The sequence below is a fragment of the Mytilus trossulus genome, unplaced genomic scaffold (genome assembly GCF_036588685.1).
Source record: "Mytilus trossulus isolate FHL-02 unplaced genomic scaffold, PNRI_Mtr1.1.1.hap1 h1tg000050l__unscaffolded, whole genome shotgun sequence".
Classification (NCBI taxonomy): Eukaryota; Metazoa; Mollusca; class Bivalvia; order Mytilida; family Mytilidae; genus Mytilus; species Mytilus trossulus.
Window position 1 is genome coordinate 562111 of NW_026963292.1, and position 27287 is coordinate 589397.

At 34.2% G+C, this 27287-nt stretch overlaps 1 protein-coding gene and 1 long non-coding RNA gene across 2 annotated transcripts in view; both read right to left on the minus strand.

The window, feature by feature from the left end:
• Window positions 1-3246: 3246 nt before the first annotated feature.
• On the minus strand, window positions 3247-4840 carry LOC134699290 (uncharacterized). The gene is made up of 3 exons (XR_010103547.1): window positions 4718-4840; window positions 3775-3886; window positions 3247-3401 (listed from the first exon to the last, which is right to left on the minus strand). It is a non-coding gene; the product is annotated as an uncharacterized LOC134699290 (long non-coding RNA).
• An 18863-nt stretch (window positions 4841-23703) lies between these two features.
• LOC134699221 (uncharacterized) overlaps window positions 23704-27287 on the minus strand; it is a 31902-nt gene continuing 28318 nt past the window's right edge. Inside the window, exons 11-12 of the mRNA XM_063560831.1 lie at window positions 26949-27164; window positions 23704-24118 (exon numbers count right to left, since the gene is read on the minus strand). Of these exons, the coding sequence (XP_063416901.1) occupies window positions 24071-24118; window positions 26949-27164 (264 nt within the window). The 3' untranslated portion in view covers window positions 23704-24070. The remainder of the gene's footprint in view (window positions 24119-26948; window positions 27165-27287) is intronic.

Here is a 27287-nt window from a genome sequence, read left to right on the forward strand (position 1 = left end):
AAACTTTTCTTGTCTATCAATATATGCATTGATTCTTTTCATCACTATCGAATAATTACATTTAAAATCTTCACCGATCGTTTTGTTTTACCAAGATGCCGAAAAGAATAATTTTTGTAGCTTATTTTTCCTTGTTTTCTTCTAAAGCTTGCGTAAAAATATGTAATGTTTAACTACAACACGTGAACAAATAAAGAAATATGTCTGGCCTTTATTTCAAATTTAAATCTTAATATGCGCCATATCATGTCATTAACAAACACACATACACCAAATACTTAATTTCAGCTGCGGCGGATCAATCTTAAACAAAAGAGTATTAATACATCTGTAAACCTTTTTCGGGGTTGAGGCTTCTCTTACATTGTAGCAAAATCGTTAACTGTTTTAAAATTGAGTTGATCTGTGAACTCCAAAAAAAACCCAGACAACAGTCAATTGTTATGTCGTATTTGAATGTTCAAAAATCAATTTGAATATGTACTTCTATATCTGACGTTCAAATACATCGAAACAATTCATATATGTCAAGACATCAAACAACGAGATATACCGGTTAATACACGTGTAGTTAGTGTGATCATTTTTTTTAAAAGTTTACAACCCTCCATAGTCAACACGATATTTGTTGTAACACGTGTAAGGCTTTAAACTTTTAATTTCAAATAATGTTGTGATTATCAAATAGTAATAATATACAAAACATACAAAAGTCGCAGCACTTCCGGTGGTTGTACCATGCGTTGTTGTTTTGTGACGACTTGTGAACTTTCTTGAAGAATGAGATGGTGTTTTGTGATTAGTAATGTATTCTGTACTGGTATCCTGTGTTGTCATTCTATTTGATGCTGGTAATGCAGAAGTAGCATAATCAAAATATAAATTATATAACATATATTGTCTGATCGTCTCTTAAATAAAACTAAAAAAACTTACTGCACTCATGGTTAAACCCGTGTTTTGGTAATGTATTCGTAATACTTATTTTATACAAGCGTACACAATTCTGAATGGTGAATAGATTAAACTACATGTACAGTTACTCTCAGCAAATTAATGTGAAAATCTGAACTTTATAAATCATGAATTCTTAATCATTTCAGAGTTTAGTTTATGGCTTTGAATTACGATCAAATACATTCGTGTTGTAGTTAAATGATGTCTAGTAATGGTTTAATCCACGGTGTTCTACGTTAGGAGATCCTTTATCAATTAAAGATTATGACCTGTCAGTTGTTTTCCATTTACTTGAGATGTTGGAAATTTTGATTTTACCAGTTGATAAGGGACTTTCCGATTGAAATATTTCTTGAAGTTTTGTAGTTTTGGTATTTCATTTATTAATTCCACACTGATGTTAATAAGAAAGTGGTTTGAAATTTTTACCCGAAGATAGTATAAACATAAAATCAGTATTTTTTATTAAACAAAACAACTGAATATGATATCAGCAGATTATATGTTTTTAACGTTAAGAACTGTTTACTAAATAAAAATAAAGATATTGTGTACTTACATATGGAACAAGAGAGGGACGAAAGATACCAGAGGGAGAGTCAAACTCACAAATCAAAAATAAACTGACAACGTCATGGCTTCAACCATTTTCCAAAGACTTAATGACGTAAATATTAATTGAAGGTACCAGGGTCGTTTCTTCTACATACGACTCATCAGTGAAGCTCAGATCAAGAATAGTTGTGCAAAATACGGGTAAGTAAATTAAAACATTTTAAGCAACTACTGTACAATAGTAAGCAATGTGTAAGTTCCATACTGTATAGTTAGTCAATCCTCGAGATGAAAAGTTGTAAAGTAATTGAAAAACAAGAAGGTATTCATTAATAACATACTTAATCAATACTTCGTTAACACGTTAATTATTAAACCGGATCGTACTTACCACATTTATCACAGCTTAATCCAAAACAAAAGAACGGATGGCACACTGTTTTAATTTCTATATCAAAACTGAAATTCAAAGTAACAGAATATTATTTGTTTATTCTATAAATCGAAAGGTTTTACTTAATCATCCAATAATAAAAAAAGAGATATATTATCCGTAGTTGGTTACATCCTTGAATATGATGAAAATACATATTAGATACTTTTTAATTTTGCTGTGAACATGCGCTACATAGTTCATGAACACAGGTTTGATTACAAAACATGTATAGGATGCACATGCTCGGAATATCCAATACAAATTATATTACGCGCTTAGATGTATAGTTTAGTTATAATCAAAAACGTTCAGGGAGCTTCAATTTCATTATATTGTATAAAGAAGGCACATTTTGCAATTCTAATGAAAAAAGTCGCAATGATTTGGAAACTTTTACTTTATTGTTTATCTGTACAAGGACATCATTCGGTAATATATATCAAGTTACATACATCGTATACGTTCAGGTATTTAAAATTCAATCTTTAATGGAAATATTCTTTACAAGGCACAAAAATTACGACATTCACATCAAAAGCTACCAAATTTCCTCCAGACTTATCCAGAAAAATTTATATTTATGATACTGTTGTTATTTTATTTGGAACGTCAAATTTTGATATTCATGTTGTTTTACTTAATATATAGTATTTGCACAGGAAATAAACACATTTATTCTAAAAACGAGGTGTTGGCCTGATACGGGCCATGTTCTTTTCACAGTTAATGATGGTATGATACAAAATAACTAACGGAAAGGATTGTGCTTAATTTTTATTTGATGAATACAAACTCTTTCTATCTGTTGAGGTTAGGTATTCAGTAACTGCTAGTGATCCGTTGTATCGTTGTCATTTTGCTAAGTTACTTTTGTTACCTATTCTGACATCTGTCTCGGACTTTTCTTAACTGGTAACTGGAATTTACTGTGCGTATTATTGTCTCTTTGACACATTCCCAATTTCCATTCTCAATTTTATTATTATTCGTCTTCTCTCCAAAACATGTTTAAACCCGTTATATTGTTGCACTCGCCAAAGCGAGGAACCTCTGGCCGTTGTTTCTCATGTTGTTTTTTTTTGTTTTATTAAGGTTTATTTATATGTTTTGGAGTTTTGTACGACGCTAATTTTCGCTGAACTAGTACCCAATATTAATCTGGTGCCAGCTAAAGCCGGCTGACAGATGCGGGATTTTCATTGGTAGACTTCGACTGTTATCTACTCGTTGGTATGGTTGTAGTCTCTTTGACATATTCCCATTTCCATTCTCAATTATATATACATCTGTACCTGAAAGACGATGATTCACTGAAATATGATTTGGTATGGATTATAGTTGAGTCTCTATTTTCATCTCGTGATTTATCTTTCGTTGACTCACACGTCGTGACGGGCGTGAAACCTTTGACATTGTTGTTCATCACCACCACCATTATATAATCAAAACCAGTCTTGAAAAATAAAAATCATTCAAATAACAACTAGCATATAGGCAAAACGTAGAGCTTTTTCGAAATAACATGTTAATTCAAAATGTTTAAGTGAGATAAGTTAAAGTCTTTTTGGTGTCATTTTTCGTTTGATTTGTTGTCATTCTTTAATTCCAAACCTTTGTATCTTTTCGTGCCCATTTTTTTATATTTTTTAGCATTCAAATAGCAAAATAGCACAATGTATGTTACAGAAGTAAAATTTACCATTATGGTCATACAAAAATCATTTTGACTGTAAATTTATACAAAATATACGATAAAAAAAAGAAAAAAATAGTATACGCTGCTGAATAATCATTATAATCATGTCCCATAGGTTATCATAATATACCTTTCCTAATCCTTGAGTAAATATAAATTTAGCACTTGTATTGAATTGATATTTCATTCCAAAGTCATATTCGAAACGATTACCAGGGATTAATTTATCATCTGCAATGCATCTACAAAGCACAAAAAAAAACTGAATTCTAATTACACCTTTGTTATAAAAAGAAGTAGTTACTTCGTTTCACTGTTTGAACACAATTAAAGGGTTATAGCATGATACATGGTAAAATAAACAGTATTAATAATTCATGTATTACTACTGTTATTCATGTATAATTGATTAGTTATTATATCATGCCATTATATATTTAAATTTTTATTTAAAAAAACGGCAATTCGTTAGTATGTCTGCTGTAAATTGATGGTTATGTCAGAGTTATCAGGCTGCAAAAAAACATTTAACCTTAGTCTAGATATAAGTTCGTATCTCAAAAGGTTACAAGAGCGCAATTGTTTGTTAACATTTTACTGGCATTTTTTGTTACTCCAAGATGGTACTCAGATTAAAAACCTGTACGGTTTCTGATGGGATGATATATGATTGAAATTACTTTTGTTTGAAATCTTACCCAATTAGGTTTGAAAAATGCAGAAAATCATTTTTGTAATTTTACGAAGTATCGAAAATATCTCCAATTTCTGCACGTCGGAGCAATTAAAATTTTGCTTTATTCATTACATGCATTAGGAGAAAAAAAAAGACGATCTTTTTCAACTGCATTTTAAGTCAATGTATGCCGCATGACCATATATATTTCATTTTAGTTGTAATGCAACACTTGCATTTCTCGTAACAGGAACAGCTACCCGTATCCCCCTAGTGTGTGTAGTCTTTGAGGAAAAAATATGGCAGACTAGTGGTACCTTATAGAAAATACAATATGCATAATTACACTTGTAACCCGAAATTTATTCTAGAAGTAAAATGATTTCAAACGACTTACCTGTAATATCCTATTTTAAGCGTATAAGTAGAACAATCATTCGTGTGATGTAAATTGTCATGACACGTGGCATTGATGACTCTTACGTGAGCCTCGATAATCTCAGACAACGTAACATGTGCACACATCTAAATAACAAATTAAAATAACGTTACAAATCTACAAACTGTTATTTCTTTCTTTTCATATTTTCGCATAACGATTGGTACATATGAACGAGCAGATGTTTTTTTCTTATATGTAATAATCCTATCGGTTCATTTTATATCGAGATTTTCATATTCAGAATGGTATGTTATTTTCATTACACAAAGTCGCATTGTTATAAAGGAAATTATTCTTCGTGTTCTGCTTAGCCTATAATTCTAATGTCAAAAATGTTTACTTAGTAAAAAGTATGTTTTTATCGAAACAAAGTAATAAATTTCGAACAAGCAACTACAAATTGGAAGCAACAGCATGTTATCACCGAAGCACAAATATAAACCCCATGAATTGCATATTTTAAGTGACAATTATCATTAACAGAGTTTGGAACTTACAATTGCTGTGAAAACCAAAAAAGAATCTCTGTAAAAAGAATATTTTTCCGGCAATGATAGAAGTATTGTCGTGTGCTAGTAATCTCTGCTACGCGACGCTTTATTGTAAGCTATCTTTAAAAGCAAAAATAATGAAAGGCAGTTGTGTTCCAATAAAAGCAACTCTTTTTCATAACTTACCAATAATATAAAAGACAAAAGTCGCGACATATAGTGATCTAACATGGCTGGTTAAAATTAATATCCTTTATTGCAGTGTTGTATATCCATCATTTACATAATGATATATATCGGATGAATCACAAGTAATATGACTACCTGAAAAATGCACTTGTGGTGGATAAAAAAGATATCGTTAATTCTATATATACAGATTTATGACATTTATATTGTCACACATGCACTTGGGTTTTTCACTACAAGTATCGTTTTGTAAAAAAAGAGTCTGAAAACAGATAAAACAATATAACAGACACATGCATACATCTATTCTCAAAGCAGACAAAACACTTCTGTTCCCTATAGTGCTTTTTACACAGTATAACAAATATATTTTAAAATGCCTTTCGATGGCACAAAATGCAAGAGCAAATATATTGCGTTACACGATTTTGACTTTTCCCAGTAACACATTTACGTTAATGATGGCTGTAAACATGAATGACATATTATTATTTGTAAACAGTATCTCGTCAGGTAAACAACGATAATATAAATGATATGAGAAAGATTATATACTAATATGTTTTTAAAATATCAGTAACGATATGTCATATTGAATGCGTACAGCCAAAAAAAAAACCGTTAATATAAAGAGAGTGGAAACAAACGGATTTCCTTTTTTTTTCTGGTATCGTTCATAGATGGGAACCAACATATCTCCTTTGAAAATGAACCAATCGGTCTAGAACCAAAAGACTTTTTATTTTATGAAAACAGATTTTTTGCAGCGTTTATCCGAACTTTTCTGATTGGGTTCCATTAATATATCCCCCAGAACTAGAGATTAAAGAAACAACAGACACGGCTTCCTCCGCCTCATTTTTAGAATTATATCTCGAATTTGACCTACACGGTCATCTCAGTACCAGAATCTGTGACAAACGAGACGATTTTAATTTTCAAATTAAAAATTCCCCCACCTTAGTAGCAATATACCAACTTCACCTGCATATGTGATATATATTTCCCAACTTATTCGATATTCAAGAGCTTGCAGCTCCTACTCAGACTTTGTAAAACGTCATCAGTGTCTGAGTAGAAAGTTGATAAAACAGGGGTATGTCAAACAACGTCTCGTCCTTTTTCTAAAAAAGTTCATCGGAAGGTACCAAGACCTTGTCGATAAATATTCTGTATCATCTTCTCAAATAATACACGATGGTCTTGATGTATAGATTCTGGCTACTGATGTTGTTTATAATCTTAACAACGTTTGTTATAGTTCTTTCATTTGTCTTTGTTCTATTATTAATATTACTTTTACTGTTGAATGGTTTTATGTGATATTCATTTGACGTGGCTCGGTACTAATACATCTCGTCAATGTGTTTGTATTGCTTTCATTTTTTTGGTGGTGTGTTTTGTATATTCGACTTTTTGTGTTTCGTTTGTTCTTATAACGTGACTCTGTACTATAAAAGATCCCGTCAGTATGATTTAGTTCTATTATATGTCATTATGATATATTTCTATTATGAATTACAATATACGTTGAACCACAAACGCCAAAATCATTCAATCGCGTAGTGGAATTAACTATTTTTTATTCTTATAAATTCTATATCTAACATGTATATTAAATTTTAGACTAGTTTAAATCTCGGTCTATTTCTGAAATTTATTCTAACATACTTCTGAATTTTTAACCCTGTATGCTAACATTGCCTATTAAAATTTGAAAATTTGTTGTATGCACATTGAACGACAAGTTTATGTGATATATAAAATTTTCTGACGCCAGACACTCAAATCAATGAATGTGTTCGTAGATAGTAGATGTTTTTGTGTTCTGTTAAATTGTTCCTTTTAAAATTGTCATACGATGATGACTAATGTACCCATATTTTGACTATTTTATTTATTGTTTATTTAACGCATCAATGTAAATATAACGGAGTGTGATGAGACTGTCATTAAATTGAGAGGATTAGTGCTATAGAACCAGGTTTAATCCACCATTTTCTACATTTGAAAATGCATGTACCAAATCAGGAATATTACAGTTCTTGTCCATTCGTTTTTGATGCGTTTTGATACTTGATTTTGCCATGTGATTATGGACTTTCCGAATTGATTTTCCTCTAAGTTCAGTATTTTTGTGATTTTACTTTTTTCTAGAACAAATTCATCAACTTGAAGATTGGAATTGGAATGGCAAATTTTCATGAACTCTCACAGGAAAGACTTCTAGTATCAAAAATCTAATACAGAATGTCAATTGTTCCCTGTGTTTAATACTTTGTTTTCATATTGACCAGTATGAATTTGAAATTAAAACAAAAGATAGACAAAACAAAAATGAAAAACGGCAGGCCATTCAAACTCTTAAATCAAAATAAACTGACCATGCAATGGCAAAAGAAAATAAACAAAACCAAAAGAAAAACAACTATTTTCACACCACATCATAAAAAAAACGACTTACAAAAAGGAGCGATATAATGTGACCTATAAGGGTAAGCAGATTCTGATCCACATCGGATAACCGTTGTTTTGGTCATGTTCATTTTCAATTGTAAATATAACTGAATTTGAAGTGACTGTCGTACAAGTGAGAGGTTTTGTGATGTTAAAACCAGGTTCACTCCACTATTTTCTACATTTGAAAATGCATGTACCGAGTCAGGAATATGACACTTGTTGTCCATTCGTTTGATAAGTTTTGTTTTTTCATTTTGCCATTTGATTTAATAGGGACTTTCCGATTGAATATTCCTCGGTGTTCAGTATTTTTGTGATTTTATTTTTTTATACTATTATTTGTCTATTCGTCTTTTTTTAGCATAGCCGTTGTTTGTTAATTTTCGCTATAGCTGTTATCTTTCTTTTATTCAGTTTTACATGTTAGATTGATATACAAATTTTGTAGACTAGGAAAAATTAAAAAAATTTAAATAACATGCATATGAAAATATGGAGATGTTTACAATGTCCCTAGTTATCAAAAAAATTGTCTGACTAAATTGCTTACCTAAATTAAACCAGAAATGTTAACATGCAACAAGTGGAAAGAAATCACATGTTTGAGTACTAAGTCCTTTAATTATTATCTTGTATAGCCGATAAAACAGTTCGTATGAATAAGTTATTTTAAGATCTATGATATCGGTATAAAATGTACTTTAATATAGATCCGTGAAGTAGTTAAATATTGTCAATTATAATATCGGGTGTTGATAACAGATTGGTTTTCTTCGGTAAATGTTTTCCATTTTTTTTAAACTGGAGACGATTTGAATCTGGGTATATAGACATCTGACTGTTAATGAAGTTGCCTTGTCTGTTGATAATATTTTTTTGTCGGGTTGCTGTTTTTTTTTATTTATAACCACATCTTCTTTTATTCATACGTGTTATATTTGCACAAACAAATCTGATGATGCAGACATAATGCACTTAAACGTTTGTCGCTGTCTGTTTAATTGCCTAATTGTTTTTTGTTTTGTTTTGAATTGTTTGATACTATGTCATGTTCAGGCCTATTAAAACCGACTAAACCGTATGGATTTTGCGCATGCTGTATGCAATATGGTAACCCAAAATACACATTATGTAAGCTTTGCTAAAAATTTATGAAATAGCACCATTACAAACTCCATCCTAAAGTTATATTCGTGTATGTGTCTCTGTATAAAGCAACTCTATATTCATGATATTATTTAAAAAAAATTACCTGTGATAATTTTAATCTTAATAAAAGAGGGAAGAAAGATACCAGAGGGACAGTGACACGTAGTTGATGTATTGTGTGTAGTGTCCTGTTGTATTGTCGTAAGTTCATAGGAGATGTCTGTTGTTATTTGGCGGTGAAAATATTGTAATGCTACGTATATTATATTATATGTTTCTGCATTTTTCTATCCTGATATTTCTTGCAATAAATTGTTCTATATTCCTGGCACATAGTGCAGTCATGTTAGTGATATTTTGAACATTCACTTATAAACGGGGGGTTAGGCTAGCCATTATAACAGGTTCATTCCACCATGTTTTCTTCAAATTTTCATTTTAAAGTCAGTAATATGACAATTTATATCAACTATAGAAAAGAAGATGTGGTATGATTGCCAATGAGACAACTATCCACAAAAGACTAAATTGATACAAACATTAAAAACTACTGGTCACCGTACTGCCATTTCTAAGTTAGTTGGTGTATGTTTTTTGAAGCTCAGTGTGTCTGTGGTTCCGTTGGTTTCCTCTTATAGTTTGTCCAATAGTTCTAGATTGTAAACCAAATTTGTTTTCGCTAATCTATGAATATTGAACATCGGTATACTACTATTGCCTATATTTGGGTAGTTGTCTTAAGTTCAATCATACTTCATGTTCTTATATGATCTAACAGATTCAATATACCGTATAAGAGCCAGAATATATTCCCCTCCTAAAAAAAACACCTTACAATAAAAACCAGAACAATGCAAATAATAAAATCAAACCAAAAAATACAATTGATAGACAGACATTCGAATCCATAAATTGAAAATAAACTATTAATACAATTGCAAAAAAAAAAAAACCGAAAAGGCCCAACACATGTTTTATTTTTCATTTTCTAGAGGTATAGCCAGGGTGGTGGTGAGGTTTTATAAAATATATTTATCCATGTAGAATGTGTTGCATCTGGCCATTGTCATGAGCGTCTGCCCTGCCTTTGTTTGTTTTATTATTTTCACATTTTCTTGGAGGGGGAAGGGTTAAAGGGAAGTCTCATAAAATTAATTGAACCATGTCGAATGTTTGCACCTGTCTTAAGTCATTAGCCTCTGCCCTCCCTTTGCCTCTAAACAGTAAATTTAAAATTTTCTTCATATATATATCTAGACTATATGTAAGTATTATTGTAATAACTGGCCAAACGGATGTCTTTTACTTTGCTGCCACCACCTGTGTTTACAGGTACACAGGAAACCTCAATAGACTAGAACAAGCTAGTCTAAAACAGAGAATGGATGATTTAAATGCGGGTGTACTTTATATTACTAGACCAACAGGGTTAAAACACTTCTGACACATTAACTTTACTTTATATTTAACAAGAAACTCAAATAGCGAGAACAATAGGGGTAACGAATATTCAAATACGTAATAGTCTGTGTATCTAAACGCACTTTCTATCGTGTAGTTTATAGAACAGCATTACACTGTAAAATAGAGGCTGCACCTCTATAACCTGGAATCGCATATAAACTAACACTCAAGAAGTGGAAACTTCCAGGACAGTACCATCAGACTATTCCACAAATGAATATTATCTATCTGACAATCGAATAGTCTCTTGTCTCAGTCTAACAAGAAGATCTATTCTCTCATGAGACAGTCTAAGGACAACAACCAGAGACCAGTTGGACAACAATGGCGTATTATGTGTTTTCAGCAAGGAAAAGTAAGATAAATGTGAGCATAAAGATGTTTTATCAGTAAATTCACAGATTGTTCAGTTAACAATATTACAGTTTCTATCTAAATTATTTGCTACAGTCTTCAATAAACTATTAAATATGCTATAACATTAACATATATTATATCTATGCCTTCTAATAAATTATACATCAAAAATAACCTTAACTTGTTATATTTAATACTATGACTTCAGCCTCCTGGAGTAAGCACAGGAAGACAACTTCAATCGCTGAGATTGAGATTATTTACAAAGCAGTTTAACTATTCTAGCTTCTTACAATTCCTAACCTAACAAATATTCAGAATTAACAAATATTCTCTCTGAATGCTGGAAAATCTCAGCAAACAGGATACTTAACAAAATGTCCTTAACAAAATGGGAGGGGAAAGGGGAATGGGGAAGGCATGTAACTTTATTCCGATTAACTTAAAGAAACAGGTTAGCAAATCTAGCCTGAATAAATAGACCAGCTATTTATATGTACATGTACAATTATATTAAATCCATTTTTGATTCTGATCTAAGTCTTAGAATACAAAGACTTATAATGAACAGAACAAGTCCAAAACGTTCTAAACTGCAGTAAAACTGCTTAAACTACATGAAAATCATGATAGAAATAAGATAAACTTCAGCTATCGACTGTATCAACTGACCGAAAACCTGGCAACATCACTGTAGGTCTGACAAAGTAGGAAGAGCCCCTGACAAACAGGTGCAAGCTTTATATACCCGACGAAGCTATCGGGGAAACGAACGGTTCTTAACGGGGAAACGAACGGGGAACTGTGAACGGGCCTGACAAGAACGAAAATAATCCCCGATTGCTAGAATTAAGTATATAAAAACGTAAACAACATGTTTACGGAACACAAAAATCATCTTAGTATCATTTACAATCACAAACAATATCGTTTTAATACAATAATCCTGGAATAATCAATCTACGGCCACTATAGTATTCATACACTGTTTTACGCTAGTGGTACATAAAGTTCACTGAGGTTACACACAGGTCACCTCATTTGCATAATCAATACACTAAAATCATTGTGCCGGAAATGGCGACTGAAGTGAAAGTGAAAGTTTACTACAAAAGTTATCTCGTTTATACAACAATAAAAATGGTTTTACACTTGGAAAAAGGATTACATAGAACACTGAAAACATAATGAATTGAATTAAAAAGGTGAGAACCGGTGTCAAACTTTAAAATAGCCAAACATCGAATCGTAGCCGATAACAGGTGCTCGACATGAAAATACACATGTCTTTCAAGGAATTTTGCTTGGCCAAGTCATTACATTGGCTCCCCACTTAAGTTTTCAGTGTCCTCACGAAAACACAAAACTATCGTGAATCATTATGCTCATATATTATAAAGAAAATATAATTTCAACAATAACAAACTTTAAACTTCAAAAACTTAATAACTTTGACTAGAATCAATTTCCAATAGCACGTGGTAAATAAATAACTACAGTCTTAAATTATTCACAAACATGCACTCACTTTTCATACAACTTTGGTATAAATACATTCTGACTGCTCATTCATCAATATTACACAATAAATATCATATTCCTACATAACAAATGCATTTTTTTTTATGCATTTAAATTATCTATTTGCAGCATGGCACAATACAAATTACAAAGTCAAATGTTTATGCCCTTGACTTAAATAAAACCAACAACATGGTAATTTAACTTTCCAATTAAATCAAAAAGCCTTTGATCTAAGCATATCTCTAAATACTAGCCATTTAAAGAATTAGTCTGAAAATTTGCTTTCAATTTTAGGTAACAGATCCACATGTACTATTTACTGAAGGAACAAATGTTACTTCCAAGGTTGAGAACTATTTACAGGTAATTATCTCATAACAATACCATATGGTCATAAAACACTTGTCCATTTATCTAAATGTCAATTCAAAAATCATCATTATCTCAAAACATTCAATTTCACTAGAGTACTTTGGCAAAGTACAATAAGAATTACAAGTTACAACTTGTAAAAATATAGCAACACATTAATGTCGCTATCAAAATTTATCTAACAATATCAATATTAATTCAAAAATCTACCCATCTGAGGATTCACATTTTCATAATGTCTCATCCTACAAAAATTAACCAACAAACATAACTTTACTGACTACAATCTGGATTTAAAGTATAAAGTCAAGGATTCCTTATACCTCATAAAAATTTGATACATAAATATTAGCAATAAACATATTGCTAATAACAAGCAACACTACAACTGTCACTCGTCTAAATACACTAATGTCTAAATATTTTAAAACCACCCGGGGCAGGACTTACATTTTCAGAATGTCTCATCCTGTTAAAATTTAACCAATAAAACCCTTAACAATTACTTTAACATTCAGGAATAAGAATATAAGGTCAAGGATTCCTTATATTCCATAAAAGTTTGAAAAGTTTAAATTTAGATATTTAAACTACAGTCATGATAGTACTAGATATGCTAATACTAAAATGGTAAGCATTACTGGAAGACCTCAGTAATCATACCATAGAATATATATTATTACAATTACCTGTATATATACATAACTACAATAAAAAAATATAATAACAATGTACAATACATAAAAAGGGCATTACTGTCTACCGCTTTCTGTTGTAACTGGTCTTCTTCTTGAGGGGGCTTCTTACACATGACTTCACCTTCTTGGACGGGGAAACAGTCCTCTCGGGAATAAATCTTCTCTTCACAGGGGAACGGGGACGTCTTTAAGTACGGTTGTTAAAATAGGGTCTTACGGGTGACCTAGGCCTGGCCATGTTAACTCTCCTTACCGCCACTTCAACCTTCTCCATCATATCATGGTTCTTCTCCATTTGCTTACTCATCTTTTCTAATAATGTGTTTCCTTTATTTACTGCAGATATCAGTTCTTGGAAAGCAGATTGTAAAGAATGAGGATCCTCTGATATGGGTGTAATCGGTTCAGTTGGAGGTTCAGGCAGGGATAAAAGCGGACTCAGGCCAAGCAACTGTGGCATCAGATTCTCCTCCACTTCAGATGTTGGTGGCATGACAAAATCTGGTAAAGAAGGTCTCGGGACCAAGCTCTCTGGAGATTTAAGTGGCGATGGCATAGCAGGAGGGTCTGAGAGGTGTAAGATTTGGTCTGCTAGGTCAGACCCCTCAGCCACCACCACTCTAGTATCCAGGAACTCAGTGGAGACCTCTGTCTCAGCAACTTCAGGATCCAGTGGTTGAATTTCAAGTGTGGCAGGTATAGGCGGACAGTTAAAAGATGGAGGAAGGGACGTTGGGATACTGCCAAAATAAGAGGCCAACGCTGACTTAAGAACGGGAAGATCAATTGAAGGAACTGATTGTTGTGCAGATCCAGCTGCAGCACAGGGCTGTGGTTTTTTCTTTGTGACCCAAAACAATAAGGATGCCTCCTGTTCCCACTTAGATAGGTGTATTTCAGGGTCAACCTGTTGTGGGTTGGGATTTTCCTTGACATAGACTTCATCATTCCCACGGTAAATACCATTTTCGGTGGCAAAAAGTCTAGCATTGTTGTGAGGCACATAAAATGATGCATGCCTCTTCATGAGCTGCCTATTGTCTGATGAGAAATGACACAGTTCACAGGAGAGTAGGTGCTCCTTCTCGCCAAAATGCTTACAGGCATAGTGCTTAATGGCGGCCCTCTTCTCTCCAACGAAGTCGCATTTACTACACTGGTAAACCCTTCCTCTATCATAATCCATGGTGCTGAAAAAGAGGAACGAAACATAAGACAAATGTCGTATATACCAATTTACATTCTGGTTGAACACGGGCAACTATTGGCTAATTAACTATAGGATGATGATCGGCCAAGGATATAGGAGGTGAAAGAACACTATCTGGACTAACATTGAGGAGATCTAACGTTTAGAAGGCTGGTTTAAATAGGTAATCATATTCACTGTGTACTAACTAACTGGATACATATTTAATGTTAAAATTTGGTCATTATCAACATTAACAGCATCAAAATTATTATTATTTACTACGTTTGTATATTTTGACTGCGCGGGAGCCCCATTCCGGATACCGGTTCCCCTGGTAGGGTTTCAACTTGTCATGGTTAACGACTTTGACAGGTCCATCCCTGTCAAGTTGAATACAGTAATTTAAACTGTTCATTTTCTTCAAAATAATACAGGGCCCGACATAAACAGGTTTTAATTTCTGACAAACTCCTTCTTTTCTGATTTCGTTCAGTAGCCAAACTGGATCCCCAGTTTTATAGCTGTTAAGGGACAATCTCACGTCATAGTGGTCCTTTCTTCGTTTGGCTGTTTTCAACATGAAACGTCGGCAGATTTCATGAGCTAATCGCATTCTATGTCTTAGCTTGGACACATAGTCTCCAAACGAAACGCTGATTTCCTCGGGTTGATTGTAGCCAAAAATTAAATTGAGGGGGGTCTTGACTTCGCGTCCAAGCATCAACATGTTAGGGGTAAGACCTGTCGAATCATTCTCACTGGATCTGTAGGCGGCCATTAGACACCCTAAATGTTTATCCCAGTCGGACTGGTCTCCCTTTAAATAGGCTCGTAGCATTTGCAGTATTGTTCTGTGGACTCGTTCACATTGACCATTACCTTTGGGATTACGGGCGCTGGTTCTAGTTTTCCTAACCTGTAACATTTGGCATAATTGCTGAAAAATCTCACTATCAAAACTGCCTCCTTGGTCGGAATGTAGACTTTCAGGGCAACCAAAACGGCCTATAAATTCATCCAAAATCTTTTGAGCACACGTCTCAGCTGTTTGGTCAGGGATTGGATAATCTTCTGTCCATTTTGTAAAATGGTCAGTAGCTGTAAGGAAGTATTTATTGTTCCGAACTGTTCTGGGTAGGGGGCCAACAATATCAATGGATATTCGGTACAATGGGGCTCCTACTGAAATGGATCCCATGGGCGCTCTTGGCTTCTTGTTTGGGAACTTGCTCTGGGCACACTGGTCACATTTCAAGAGGTGAATGGCTACATCGTCTTTCATCTCGTACCAGTAAAATTCAAGCCTAATACGGGCAAGGGTTTTCTTCCGTCCAAAATGGCCGGATAAAGGGGAATCGTGAGCTAACGTTAGCACTTCGGATATAAAACGGGATGGGGTCAACAATTGAAGGTGTTGAACAGAGCCATTACTCTGGTAAAACTTTTTATAAACAACATTGTTTAATAAAGTTAAAGAGTCCCACAGGTTAAAATAATGCCTGGTTGTTGGGCTACTCAGGGTCAAATCAGTTGGCTTTTCATTTTTTCTTAAGCCATCAAGAATAGGGCGTATATCCGCATCATCTTCTTGATACTGGGTCAGTTGGCTAGAGTTATATTTCTCTTTCCATTTCGTCCAATACTTCTGTTCCAAGTTAGCAGTTTCACTTCTTGTAACTGCCCTAATAGGGACAATAAATTTGGGGTTATTTGCTATGAGAGTACTCTCCATTTCTCGTGATCTCTTAACACATTTATTACAGGGTCCACACTTTAAACTTTCTAAAGTGTCATTTTCAGAGCATAGGCATTGTTCTTGGGGACAACGGGATAAACCATCAGCATTTCCATGCTTCGTTCCGGGTCTATGTATAATTGAAAAATCATATGCAGATAAGATTTCGATCCATCTGGCGATACGCCCCTTTGGCTCCTTTAGACTAAAAAGCCAAATCAAAGGTTGGTGGTCGACCCGTACTGAAAACTTTCTGCCCAAAAGGTATTGTCGGTAGTACTCTATGAAGTAGCGTAAAGCCAGCAGCTCTTTATCAGTAACACAATAATTTTTCTCCGCTTTGTTGAGTGTTCTGCTTCCATAGGCAATTACTTTTTCTTGACCTTCCTGTACCTGACTCAACACAGCACCAATGCCGGTGTCACAGGCGTCCGTATCTAAGATATATCCCCCCTGGTCTATTGGGTATGCTACTATTGGGGCCGTCATCAACAAATCTTTTATTTTGAGAAAAGATTCCTGACATTCTGGGGACCAAATGAAATTCTCGCCTTTCTTGTTAAATTAATCATGGGGGAAGCTATTTGGGAAAAATGTTGTATAAACCTTCGATAATAGCTGGCTAGTCCTAGGAACTGCCTGACCTGAGTGACGGATTGAGGAGCGTCCCATTGCCTCACTTTCATCAGGTTGTCTGGATTTGGTCTAACACCGTCCCCCGACACAACATGCCCCAAGAACTTAACTTCGGTCTGAAAAAACTGACATTTTTCCGGTTTTAATTTTAACCCGGCTTCCCTTATTCTATGTAGTACCAATCGTAATCTTCCCATATGTTCAACAAAATTTTTGCCGAAAATTATAACGTCATCTAAATAAATAAGACATATGGACCATTGCAGGCCTTGGAGTACCAACTCCATCAAACGCTGAAAAGTTTGGGCGGATGATTTAAGTCACATGGGCATTCGGGTAAACTCGTACAGTCCATATTTAGTAACAAAAGCAGTCTTGGGAATATCAGATTCTTTCACTGGGACCTGATGATAACCAGATAGTAAATCTACACAAGTAAAAAGGGTGGAACCGGCTATTGTATCTAGGCAATCTTGGATTCTGGGAAGGGGGAAAGCGTCGTCCTGACATAGTTTATTTACCGAGCGAAAATCTATCGTGGGTCTTACTTTAATGGTATTGGTGGAACTTTTCTTTAAAACAAGACATAAAGGGCTTCCCCAGGGTGACGTGGACTTCCTAATAATACCCTGTCTTTCCATCTGTTGGACAATTTCTCTTTCCTTATCCGCAAATGCTGGGAGCTTCATCTGGTTTCCCATAACTAGTACCAAAATTAGGTTTAGGTTCAGGTCTCATCTTTGGTACTGATCCCTCAACTTCTGGGATCTTAGACTCTAACGGGGTATTTTCAGGTTGATAAAGGGGTAATCGTCGAACACTCGAGTATCTTGATGTTTTATTCTCAGAGGTATCTTCGATATTCATTAAGGGTATAATTTGGAATTCGTTTAAATGAGCAGTACCAATAACTGTGTTTTGGTGTATGGTCACCTCATTTATTAAAGGGTTCATAAGTCTAACCGTACCCGTCACGTGACGGGCAAGATCAACTAGGCAGGTAGAGATTATTAAACTAGATTGTTCCATAAAATCATCCGATGGTTCTTTCAAAAATTCTTGATGAGACAACCAACCGTCTAAATCTGTTTTCTCTATATAAGTCTCCAAGATAAGCTCACTATATCCTGGTACAACTGTACTGTCAGCAGCTACAACCTTTCTAACTTTACTAAATTCACCAAGAAATTTAAATGGAATATTTTGTTCATTCCATAATAAAACTTGGTCAGCCAACTTTATTTCAGCAGGACCCTTTTTGCCCATAACAAGGATATCTAATCCTAGCAAAACGCTATCCGCAATATGCGCTACCACAAGCTCCATATTAAAACTGAAATTTCCAAGTCTCACTCCAAAATCAGCTGTTCCCAACTCCCTGAGTGGGTTCCCATCAGCTCCAATAAGCGAGTGTGACTGTACCAAAGGTGGTCTGACTTCTTCAGGTATTTTAAAATACAACTCTTCAGATATAACCGTTCTGGCTGCTCCAGTATCCACTGTAAAAATAGTGGGTACATAATTAATCATTCCATCTATATAAATTCCATCCTGTCTAGACTTCTTTTCAATCTTAAAACTGGTTTCAATATAGGTTCTTCTGTTCTAAATAACCCCTGCATTTCAGAATCTTCAAAAATTTCAAAAATATCAATATCTTCAAGGTCTCGAGGCAAAATTATCTCCTCTTTGATCTCAATACATGGTTCTGCTGTATTAATAATATCAGCTGTATTATCTAACTCTATTGGTGGACCTAACTCCACTAAAATAAGCTGTTTTTCCTCCACAAAATCATGGGATATGGTACTAGGGGTATGGTCCAATACTTCAATATGGTCCATTTTAGGCTGGGTCTCTGCCGTACAATTCTCAATTTTAATTCTAGGAATATGGTCCAATACTTCAATATGGGCCATTTCAGGCTGGGATTCTGCCGTACATTTCTCAATATTAATACTAGGGATATGGTCCAATATTTCAATATGGACCATTTCAGGCTGGGTCTCTGCCATAAATTTCTCAACTTGATGCGTCAATACATTATGATCATCATACATTTTAATTTGGGGTTCCTTGAGTTCTTCATCAACAATAGAAAACTCACTTGATTCATTAACATCAACAAAATAAATATTCCGGCCATTTTCATGCTCATCATGGGTCTCTTCTCGGCACATAGAATTGACCGTCTTTAGTTTAAAGGGTCTTGGTCATTCACAAAATCAGGAGCATTTGGATTCAAATGGGTATCCGGTCCAAAATTATCATTTCTTGGCCTTGGCTGGAAAGGAGCAGGTACATTCTGGTTAAAAGATGGTGGTCTGTTGTTACCATTTTGGTTAGGGGCATTTGGATTCGAACGGGTATCAGGTCCAAAATTATCATTTCTTGGCCTTGGCTAGAAAGGAGCAAGTACATTCTGGTTAAAGGGTGCTGGTCTGTTGTTTCCATTTTGGTTAGGGGCATTCCTGTACTTCTTGGGCAGGGGACATTGCCTAGAAAAATGACCAACTTGATCACAATTATAACATCTCTTGACTTTCTGAGGTCTGGAATCAAATTGCCTCTGTACAGAATCTTGCTGCTGGATCTGACGAATAGGCTTTCGGTTACCCTGGTTGAAACCTTTGGAGAAATTAAAGACTTCATTAGGGTAACGAGAAGTTTCTTGGTAGTGTACAGTAAAATACACGGCTTCTTCTATGGAGCTGGGCTCTTTATTCAGTTCCACATGTATCCTGGCACTCTCATCTAGAAGCCCTAGAAGGAAAGTCCTTAATAAGTCTTCTTGTCTGGTCCTTTGGTCTCTGTGGGGGTAACCTTTGTCGTACAGCATTTTCAATTCAGCAGCAAAATTCTGTACTGATTCATCAGTATGTTGTCGTCTACCATTGAACCTAGAAATATAGATCTTGGTGGTATCTATCTCTCCAAATCTATTTTCTAATTCTTTAACCAGTCTCCTATAAGATTGGGTAACTTTACTAGACAACTGGTCATAGACAAAGTCACCGGCTGTTCCCTGCTATCTAGGCAATAATTCGGCCAACTTTTCTTTCTTGGACCAGTTGAACAGGTTGGCAACAGCTTCAAACCTGTTGAACCAAACCTTCCACTTTTCTTTTCCCGTAAAAATGGGTAGTCTATTACTGTTCTGTTGTTTACTTTTGGGGACCCGGGGACTCCTCTCTTCATCACTGCTGGACTCGGAATCACTGCCGCTAGAACTACTACTAGACGAGCTAAAAAGGCGGTTTCTATTACTCTTTCTTGGGGATTTTATAGCTGATGGGAAAGAGGACCTGCCTCTGTGGCTCTTCCTCGTCAGTTGCTTTACTGGGGAACTTGCTTGGCCCTGCAAACTTGAAATTATTGTTTCGGTCATGTTTCTCATGACCTGCACAATTTCTGTCATCATACTTCTCATGACGCTGGTGACACCTTCCAGGAGTTCCATACTTTTAGTTCTTTTGGATCTGTCTGGGCTCTCTGGTACACCATGTGGGGTAGGGGAGGATGGCATAGCTTCTCTAAGTGTTGTGGACTGTAACCTCAGATTTTTAGCTGTTCTCGTTTTCTTTCTCAAATTCAGCATAGGAGCACTCTGGCTCGTGGTTGGTCTTTGAACGACTGTGGTATCTGCTGGACACTCATCAGATGACTCAAAATCTTCACTGTACTCAGTATTTACTTCTGTGTCATATGTGTCTTCACCACTGTGGTCTCTGGTTGATCTTGTTTTCACCATCTCTGTTTATTCGTATTACTATTTCTAAGTATGGGTTTGTATCACTGGATACTCGTGTAACTGTTAAGTATCCCACCGCTGCCACCAATGTAATAACTGGCCAAACGGATGTCTTTTACTTTGCTGCCACCACCTGTGTTTACAGGTACACAGGAAACCTCAATAGACTAGAACAAGCTAGTCTAAAACAGAGAATGGGTGATTTAAATGCGGGTGTACTTTATATTACTAGACCAACAGGGTTAAAACACTTCTGACACATTAACTTTACTTTATATTTAACAAGAAACTCAAATAGCGAGAACAATAGGGGTAACGAATATTCAAATACGTAATAGTCTGTGTATCTAAACGCACTTTCTATCGTGTAGTTTATAGAACAGCATTACACTGTAAAATAGAGGCTGCACCTCTATAACCTGGAATCGCATATAAACTAACACTCAAGAAGTGGAAACTTCCAGGACAGTACCATCAGACTATTCCACAAATGAATATTATCTATCTGACAATCGAATAGTCTCTTGTCTCAGTCAAACAAGAAGATCTATTCTCTCATGAGACAGTCTAAGGACAACAACCAGAGACCAGTTGGACAACAATGGCGTATTATGTGTTTTCAGCAAGGAAAAGTAAGATAAATGTGAGCATAAAGATGTTTTATCAGTAAATTCACAGATTGTTCAGTTAACAATATTACAGTTTCTATCTAAATTATTTGCTACAGTCTTCAATAAACTATTAAATATGCTATAACATTAACATATATTATATCTATGCCTTCTAATAAATTATACATCAAAAATAACCTTAACTTGTTATATTTAATACTATGACTTCAGCCTCCTGGAGTAAGCACAGGAAGACAACTTCAATCGCTGAGATTGAGATTATTTACAAAGCAGTTTAACTATTCTAGCTTCTTACAATTCCTAACCTAACAAATATTCAGAATTAACAAATATTCTCTCTGAATGCTGGAAAATCTCAGCAAACAGGATACTTAACAAAATGTCCTTAACAAAATGGGAGGGGAAAGGGGAATGGGGAAGGCATGTAACTTTATTCCGATTAACTAAAAGAAACAGGTTAGCAAATCTAGCCTGAATAAATAGACCAGCTATTTATATGTACATGTACAATTATATTAAATCCATTTTTGATTCTGATCTAAGTCTTAGAATACAAAGACTTATAATGAACAGAACAAGTCCAAAACGTTCTAAACTGCAGTAAAACTGCTTAAACTACATGAAAATCATGATAGAAATAAGATAAACTTCAGCTATCGACTGTATCAACTGACCGAAAACCTGGCAACATCACTGTAGGTCTGACAAAGTAGGAAGAGCCCCTGACAAACAGGTGCAAGCTTTATATACCCGACGAAGCTATCGGGGAAACGAACGGGGAACTGTGAACGGGCCTGACAAGAACGAAAATAATCCCCGATTGCTAGAATTAAGTACATAAAAACGTAAACAACATGTTTACGGAACATAAAAATCATCTTAGTATCATTTACAATCACAAACAATAGCGTTTTAATACAATAATCCTGGAATAATCAATCTACGGCCACTATAGTATTCATACACTGTTTTACGCTAGTGGTACATAAAGTTCACTGAGGTTACACACAGGTCACCTCATTTGCATAATCAATACACTAAAATCATTGTGCCGGAAATGGCGACTGAAGTGAAAGTGAAAGTTTACTACAAAAGTTATCTCGTTTATACAACAATAAAAATGGTTTTACACTTGGAAAAAGGATTACATAGAACACTGAAAACATAATGAATTGAATTAAAAAGGTGAGAACCGGTGTCAAACTTTAAAATAGCCAAACATCGAATCGTAGCCGATAACAGGTGCTCGACATGAAAATACACATGTCTTTCAAGGAATTTTGCTTGGCCAAGTCATTACATTATAACGTCTAAGACCGTTAAACTCGTCAGTTTCAATTCAATCGCATCGGGATACCGGTAAAACCAATGTTGTGTTGTTTTAGTTGTTTTTCGTCATATCTCTGCTGGATTATGCGAAATATGTACAAAAGTGGAGCGACAGATATCAGAGGGACAATCAAACTTATAGATTAAAGCTACACGAACCCCATAAAAAAAACTTGGGGGATCCCTCTTATTGCAATCAATAGGAAGAGAGGGATGCAATATACCAGAGAACGCAAAGGCTTAAAATGGAAACGACAAACAGAAAAATAATAGTACACATGAACCAACATAGAAAACTAAGGAATAAGCAACACGAACCCCATAAAAAAACTGGGGGTGATCTCATGTGCTCTGGAAGGGTAAGCAGAAACTGCTCAACATGAGGCACCCATCATTTTGCTCTTCCCTTTAATGACTGTGACTTACCGAATTAGAATATTTACCGAATTTGTTATAACATGTGCAACATGACGGGTGCCACATGAGGATAACCGTTTCACAAATAATATCGGATATGTTCCTTATGTTGTAGCTACGACGTAAGGAACATATCCGATATCATTTGTGAAACGGTTATTCCATAACGGTCAACCAACTCGTGATGGCGTCTCTAAATCTACGAAGGGGTGATTTTAACTTTAAAAAAACGACGAATAACGGAGCACCGCTTTTGAAAATAATCATAATAGCAATTATTGTGTGTGTCTTCCTGAACTAAACAATAAACATGCCAATTATCCCTTTAATATATCCAGGTTTTATCCACAATTTTCTACTTAAGAAACCCCCCGTTCCTAGTCAGAAATATAATTTCATTTTATTGGAACATTTGAAACGTACACATTGCTTCAGAAATATCGTTCCATCAAGTGATTACTTGAATAATTAAATGCTTTTTTCGGGACATACACAAAATTTCCAATATAATATATGTAATACATTATAAAAAAAAAACCAGCTTTAATTATAATATAACAATAACAAATAACAAATATCCCACGAATTCATTTGCCATTATTATTACATTTTTTTTTATGCCGTACTGATAGTATTGTATTTCATCACCTGGATCAAGATGAGAAGAAAGGCCGTATGTTAACATTTAGGTGTCGCTAGGTTTCTTATTTTGTTAGGTTGTGTTATCCCTGACGTGAACCACAACAATGCTTTTTTGGACACTTGCAATATATATTCAATTTTTAATATCTCACTTCCAAGTATGCAAAAAGTATGTACAAAAATTCACAGTAAAAAGTGTATTCCATTATATTGTTATTCTGTTTGGTTTTTTTTAAATTAGTTCACCACAATTGAACAATTGGTATTAAATTATGAAGACTTTAAAACTTCCATTTCGGCCTCATCTTCTGAAAAAGGCTACAAGTAAAATAAACAAACTTATTAATTTCAAAACTGTATATTGAAACAATAAAAAGATAATATGTAGATAAAATAGATTTAAAATGCAAATTGTATGCCACTACCTGATCAATAGCGATCTTTCTATTTTCTGATTTGTTTTACGAACTGTTTTATCGCATTCACATAACTCACAGAGCTTTACAGAACATTGTTACAAGTAGGAAACATTTACCTTGTGTTATTTTTATTCATTTTAGAAATTTAAAGGTCAGTCTGATATATTTCTAGCAGTGTTAGACTTTTGTGCGGCGAATTAGAGCCTATCATATTTTTATTCTCTTCACTTTTAATGCATGGTGTATTAATATATACCTACGTGTTTGTTAATAGCGATTACACGGAAAGAAGCCTTGAATCTTAAAAACATTTTATTCATAATCTTTTTTCATGTACATGTAGTTTCAAAAGCCACATTTGAAAATCATATAAAAATCCTTTTTCCTTATTAGGAACAAACCTGGCAATTTTAATTGTACGAAACATCTAGGGAGAATCCTTTTCATTAAGATTTTGAATTCATTATATCTCAAAGAATCAAGCACACGGATCAACTTTTGTTTTCTTCTTCAGTCCCGCTTTTTGTGGTGTAGCCTATACTATCAATTAACAATTAACAAGTCTAATTATAAAGTTGTTTAAATACAGAGTATAAAAAGTTCTAATAATATTCAAGAAGTAATATATTTTATTTGAGATCTTCAGAGGAGATATGTGATCTTATATACCTATATGGAGTTATTTTCTTTCAGAACGTCATGTCATTCTTTTTCAGAATCAACCCGGACGATACCATGTTTCAATGGTATATGCTCCAAGGCATAAAAAATGACCTGTGTAAGGTCATCATTTTCCTTGATAAACATGCAATATATGATATACTTCAAAATTTTATTCATGTAATAGTTTTTTGTTGCCGATTTGGAAATTTATTTTCTAAAGTTCAACCGATAATAGATGTAAAAGAAACCGTCATGGTTGTCCCGCAATTTAATTTTAGACTAAAGAAACATTATCATATATGTCAGAAGAATTTTAATTCAGACTTTCATAAAATAAATCCAGATTTAACATATTCGAGGTTGATTGATTTTTGGTTGCTTTCTTAACGTCCAGTGGCAAATATTTCATGCATGTTCAGAACGATACACACTGAATAGAAAATCATACTGTAACCTACATGTATTTATATTCGTCTTCGTGTCAGTTCTTATCTTTTTAAAATTTATGTATACCTTTCACTCTATCAAATGATCAACTAATAAAAATAATCTTATATGCTATAGAATAACATTAACGTAACTCACGAAAGGGTCGGGTGTGGAGGGTATATAATTTTATCCTGATTATCTTTTAATAAAATGTATTGCTATTCGAAAGACAATCTTTCTGAATTTTTCATTCGATTCAAGTAAAATAGTTAAATAAATAACAACTTTTCCGCGATAGAAATAACATAACAAATAGAAAAAAAAAACATATTCCCTCCCCCTTTTCCATAAGCTAAGTGGTACAATAAATAACTTACAATGTGTCTTGTATTTGTCATACACCGTTATCGGATGGTAACAATACATGTGTGTCTTACTTCATGCAGTTACAGTAATATTTTTATTGTGTATGGATGACAATTTTTAAAAGGTTTATATCTAAATTATTTAGTGAGTTTTATTTCACATTTTAAATGAGCCACAGGGCGTATTAAAACATGAACGAATTAGAAAGGAATATCCCACTTTAGTGTTGTCGGTAAAAAAGGATACTAAATTTTACAAATCTTTATAAAATAAATATTTTTTGACGGTATATAAGCCAGATAATGCATATTCTAAGGTTTTTCTTGTCGAAGAACACACCTCGGGCTGTCAGGATTGTTCAAAGAAAGACCTCCCTCCGGTCGGTCTTTCATTTGATCAATCCTGACACCCCACGGTGTGTTCTATGACAAGAAAAACCTTAGAATATGCATTATCTATAACATATTCGCTGTCAGTGTTTCAGAAGCTAAATTCATTTGAGACCGAATAACAATTAAATTATACTAGAGTGTAAAATTTTAAGATGAAGCTATTCAAATATTGCAAAAACAGTCTTAAAATATGAAGGGGATATTATCTCGATGTTGATACATGTAGAACAGTTCGTGGCGTTTTGTTTTTTATTCATTATTTTTTCAAAGCGGCCCGTTATCCTCTATCTAATTTGATATATAGAACTATTTAAATGAAAAATAATTGTCGCATTTTCATTTTTGACCCATTCTGTTTTCTTATAATTGATGTGATCCCGCGGTTTGAGGTTGTTATCAAGATTTATGTTATCTTTATCGAATTCTAACTATTGACCAGAGATATACTACTGTTACGTTTTTTTATTGTGTCTACAATTAGGGAACATTAAGTTTGCCCTATGGCAATAATAGTGTTAATTGCATTCTATTGTAACGAAATAACAAGATCAGCAATCCCTAGGTTTTAATTAAATCTTGGAAGATCTTTGACATGGTAGTATGTTACAGAAGTTGATGAAAATCTACCGTGACGGTCGAACAATTAAACTATCTAATCTTCCTAAATACATTTTGGTGTAACTTCTAACCATTCCGCAAACGTTTGAGTTACAATTTACCAGTGTACTTTGGTCGGTTCGTTTTTGGTGTGACATACAAAATTTGTGATTGTTTCTCGATATCCTGGCATATTTTTTACCCAAACTAATGTACGAACGTTAAGTTTAAAATGTTTTAAAATCACATTTATGTCATAAAGATAAGACGTATTATACATACATCAGAATGCGTGTCTTGGCTTGGAACAGACATAGCCCTCTTTTTTCTGAATGCTTTTGTCTTCTGCAACGGCGTTAATGCGATACCAGAACTGTCTTGATGTTCTGCATAGTAGACTGCTGGTTGTCGCTTTAATATTTTAGAGTGTTGAAGTACAGCTTCAGACTGTGCTTTCCTAAGTGGTGCATGGTCATGATGCCGTATTTGTTCTCCACTCTAAAAGTTGAAAACACCCATAAGCAATTAGTAGTATATGTAAAAATAAAACTTTTGATGTTATTTAGACATGAAATTGTCGATTTAAATCAAACAACAGATGTTAAATAGTTTAAATTAAAT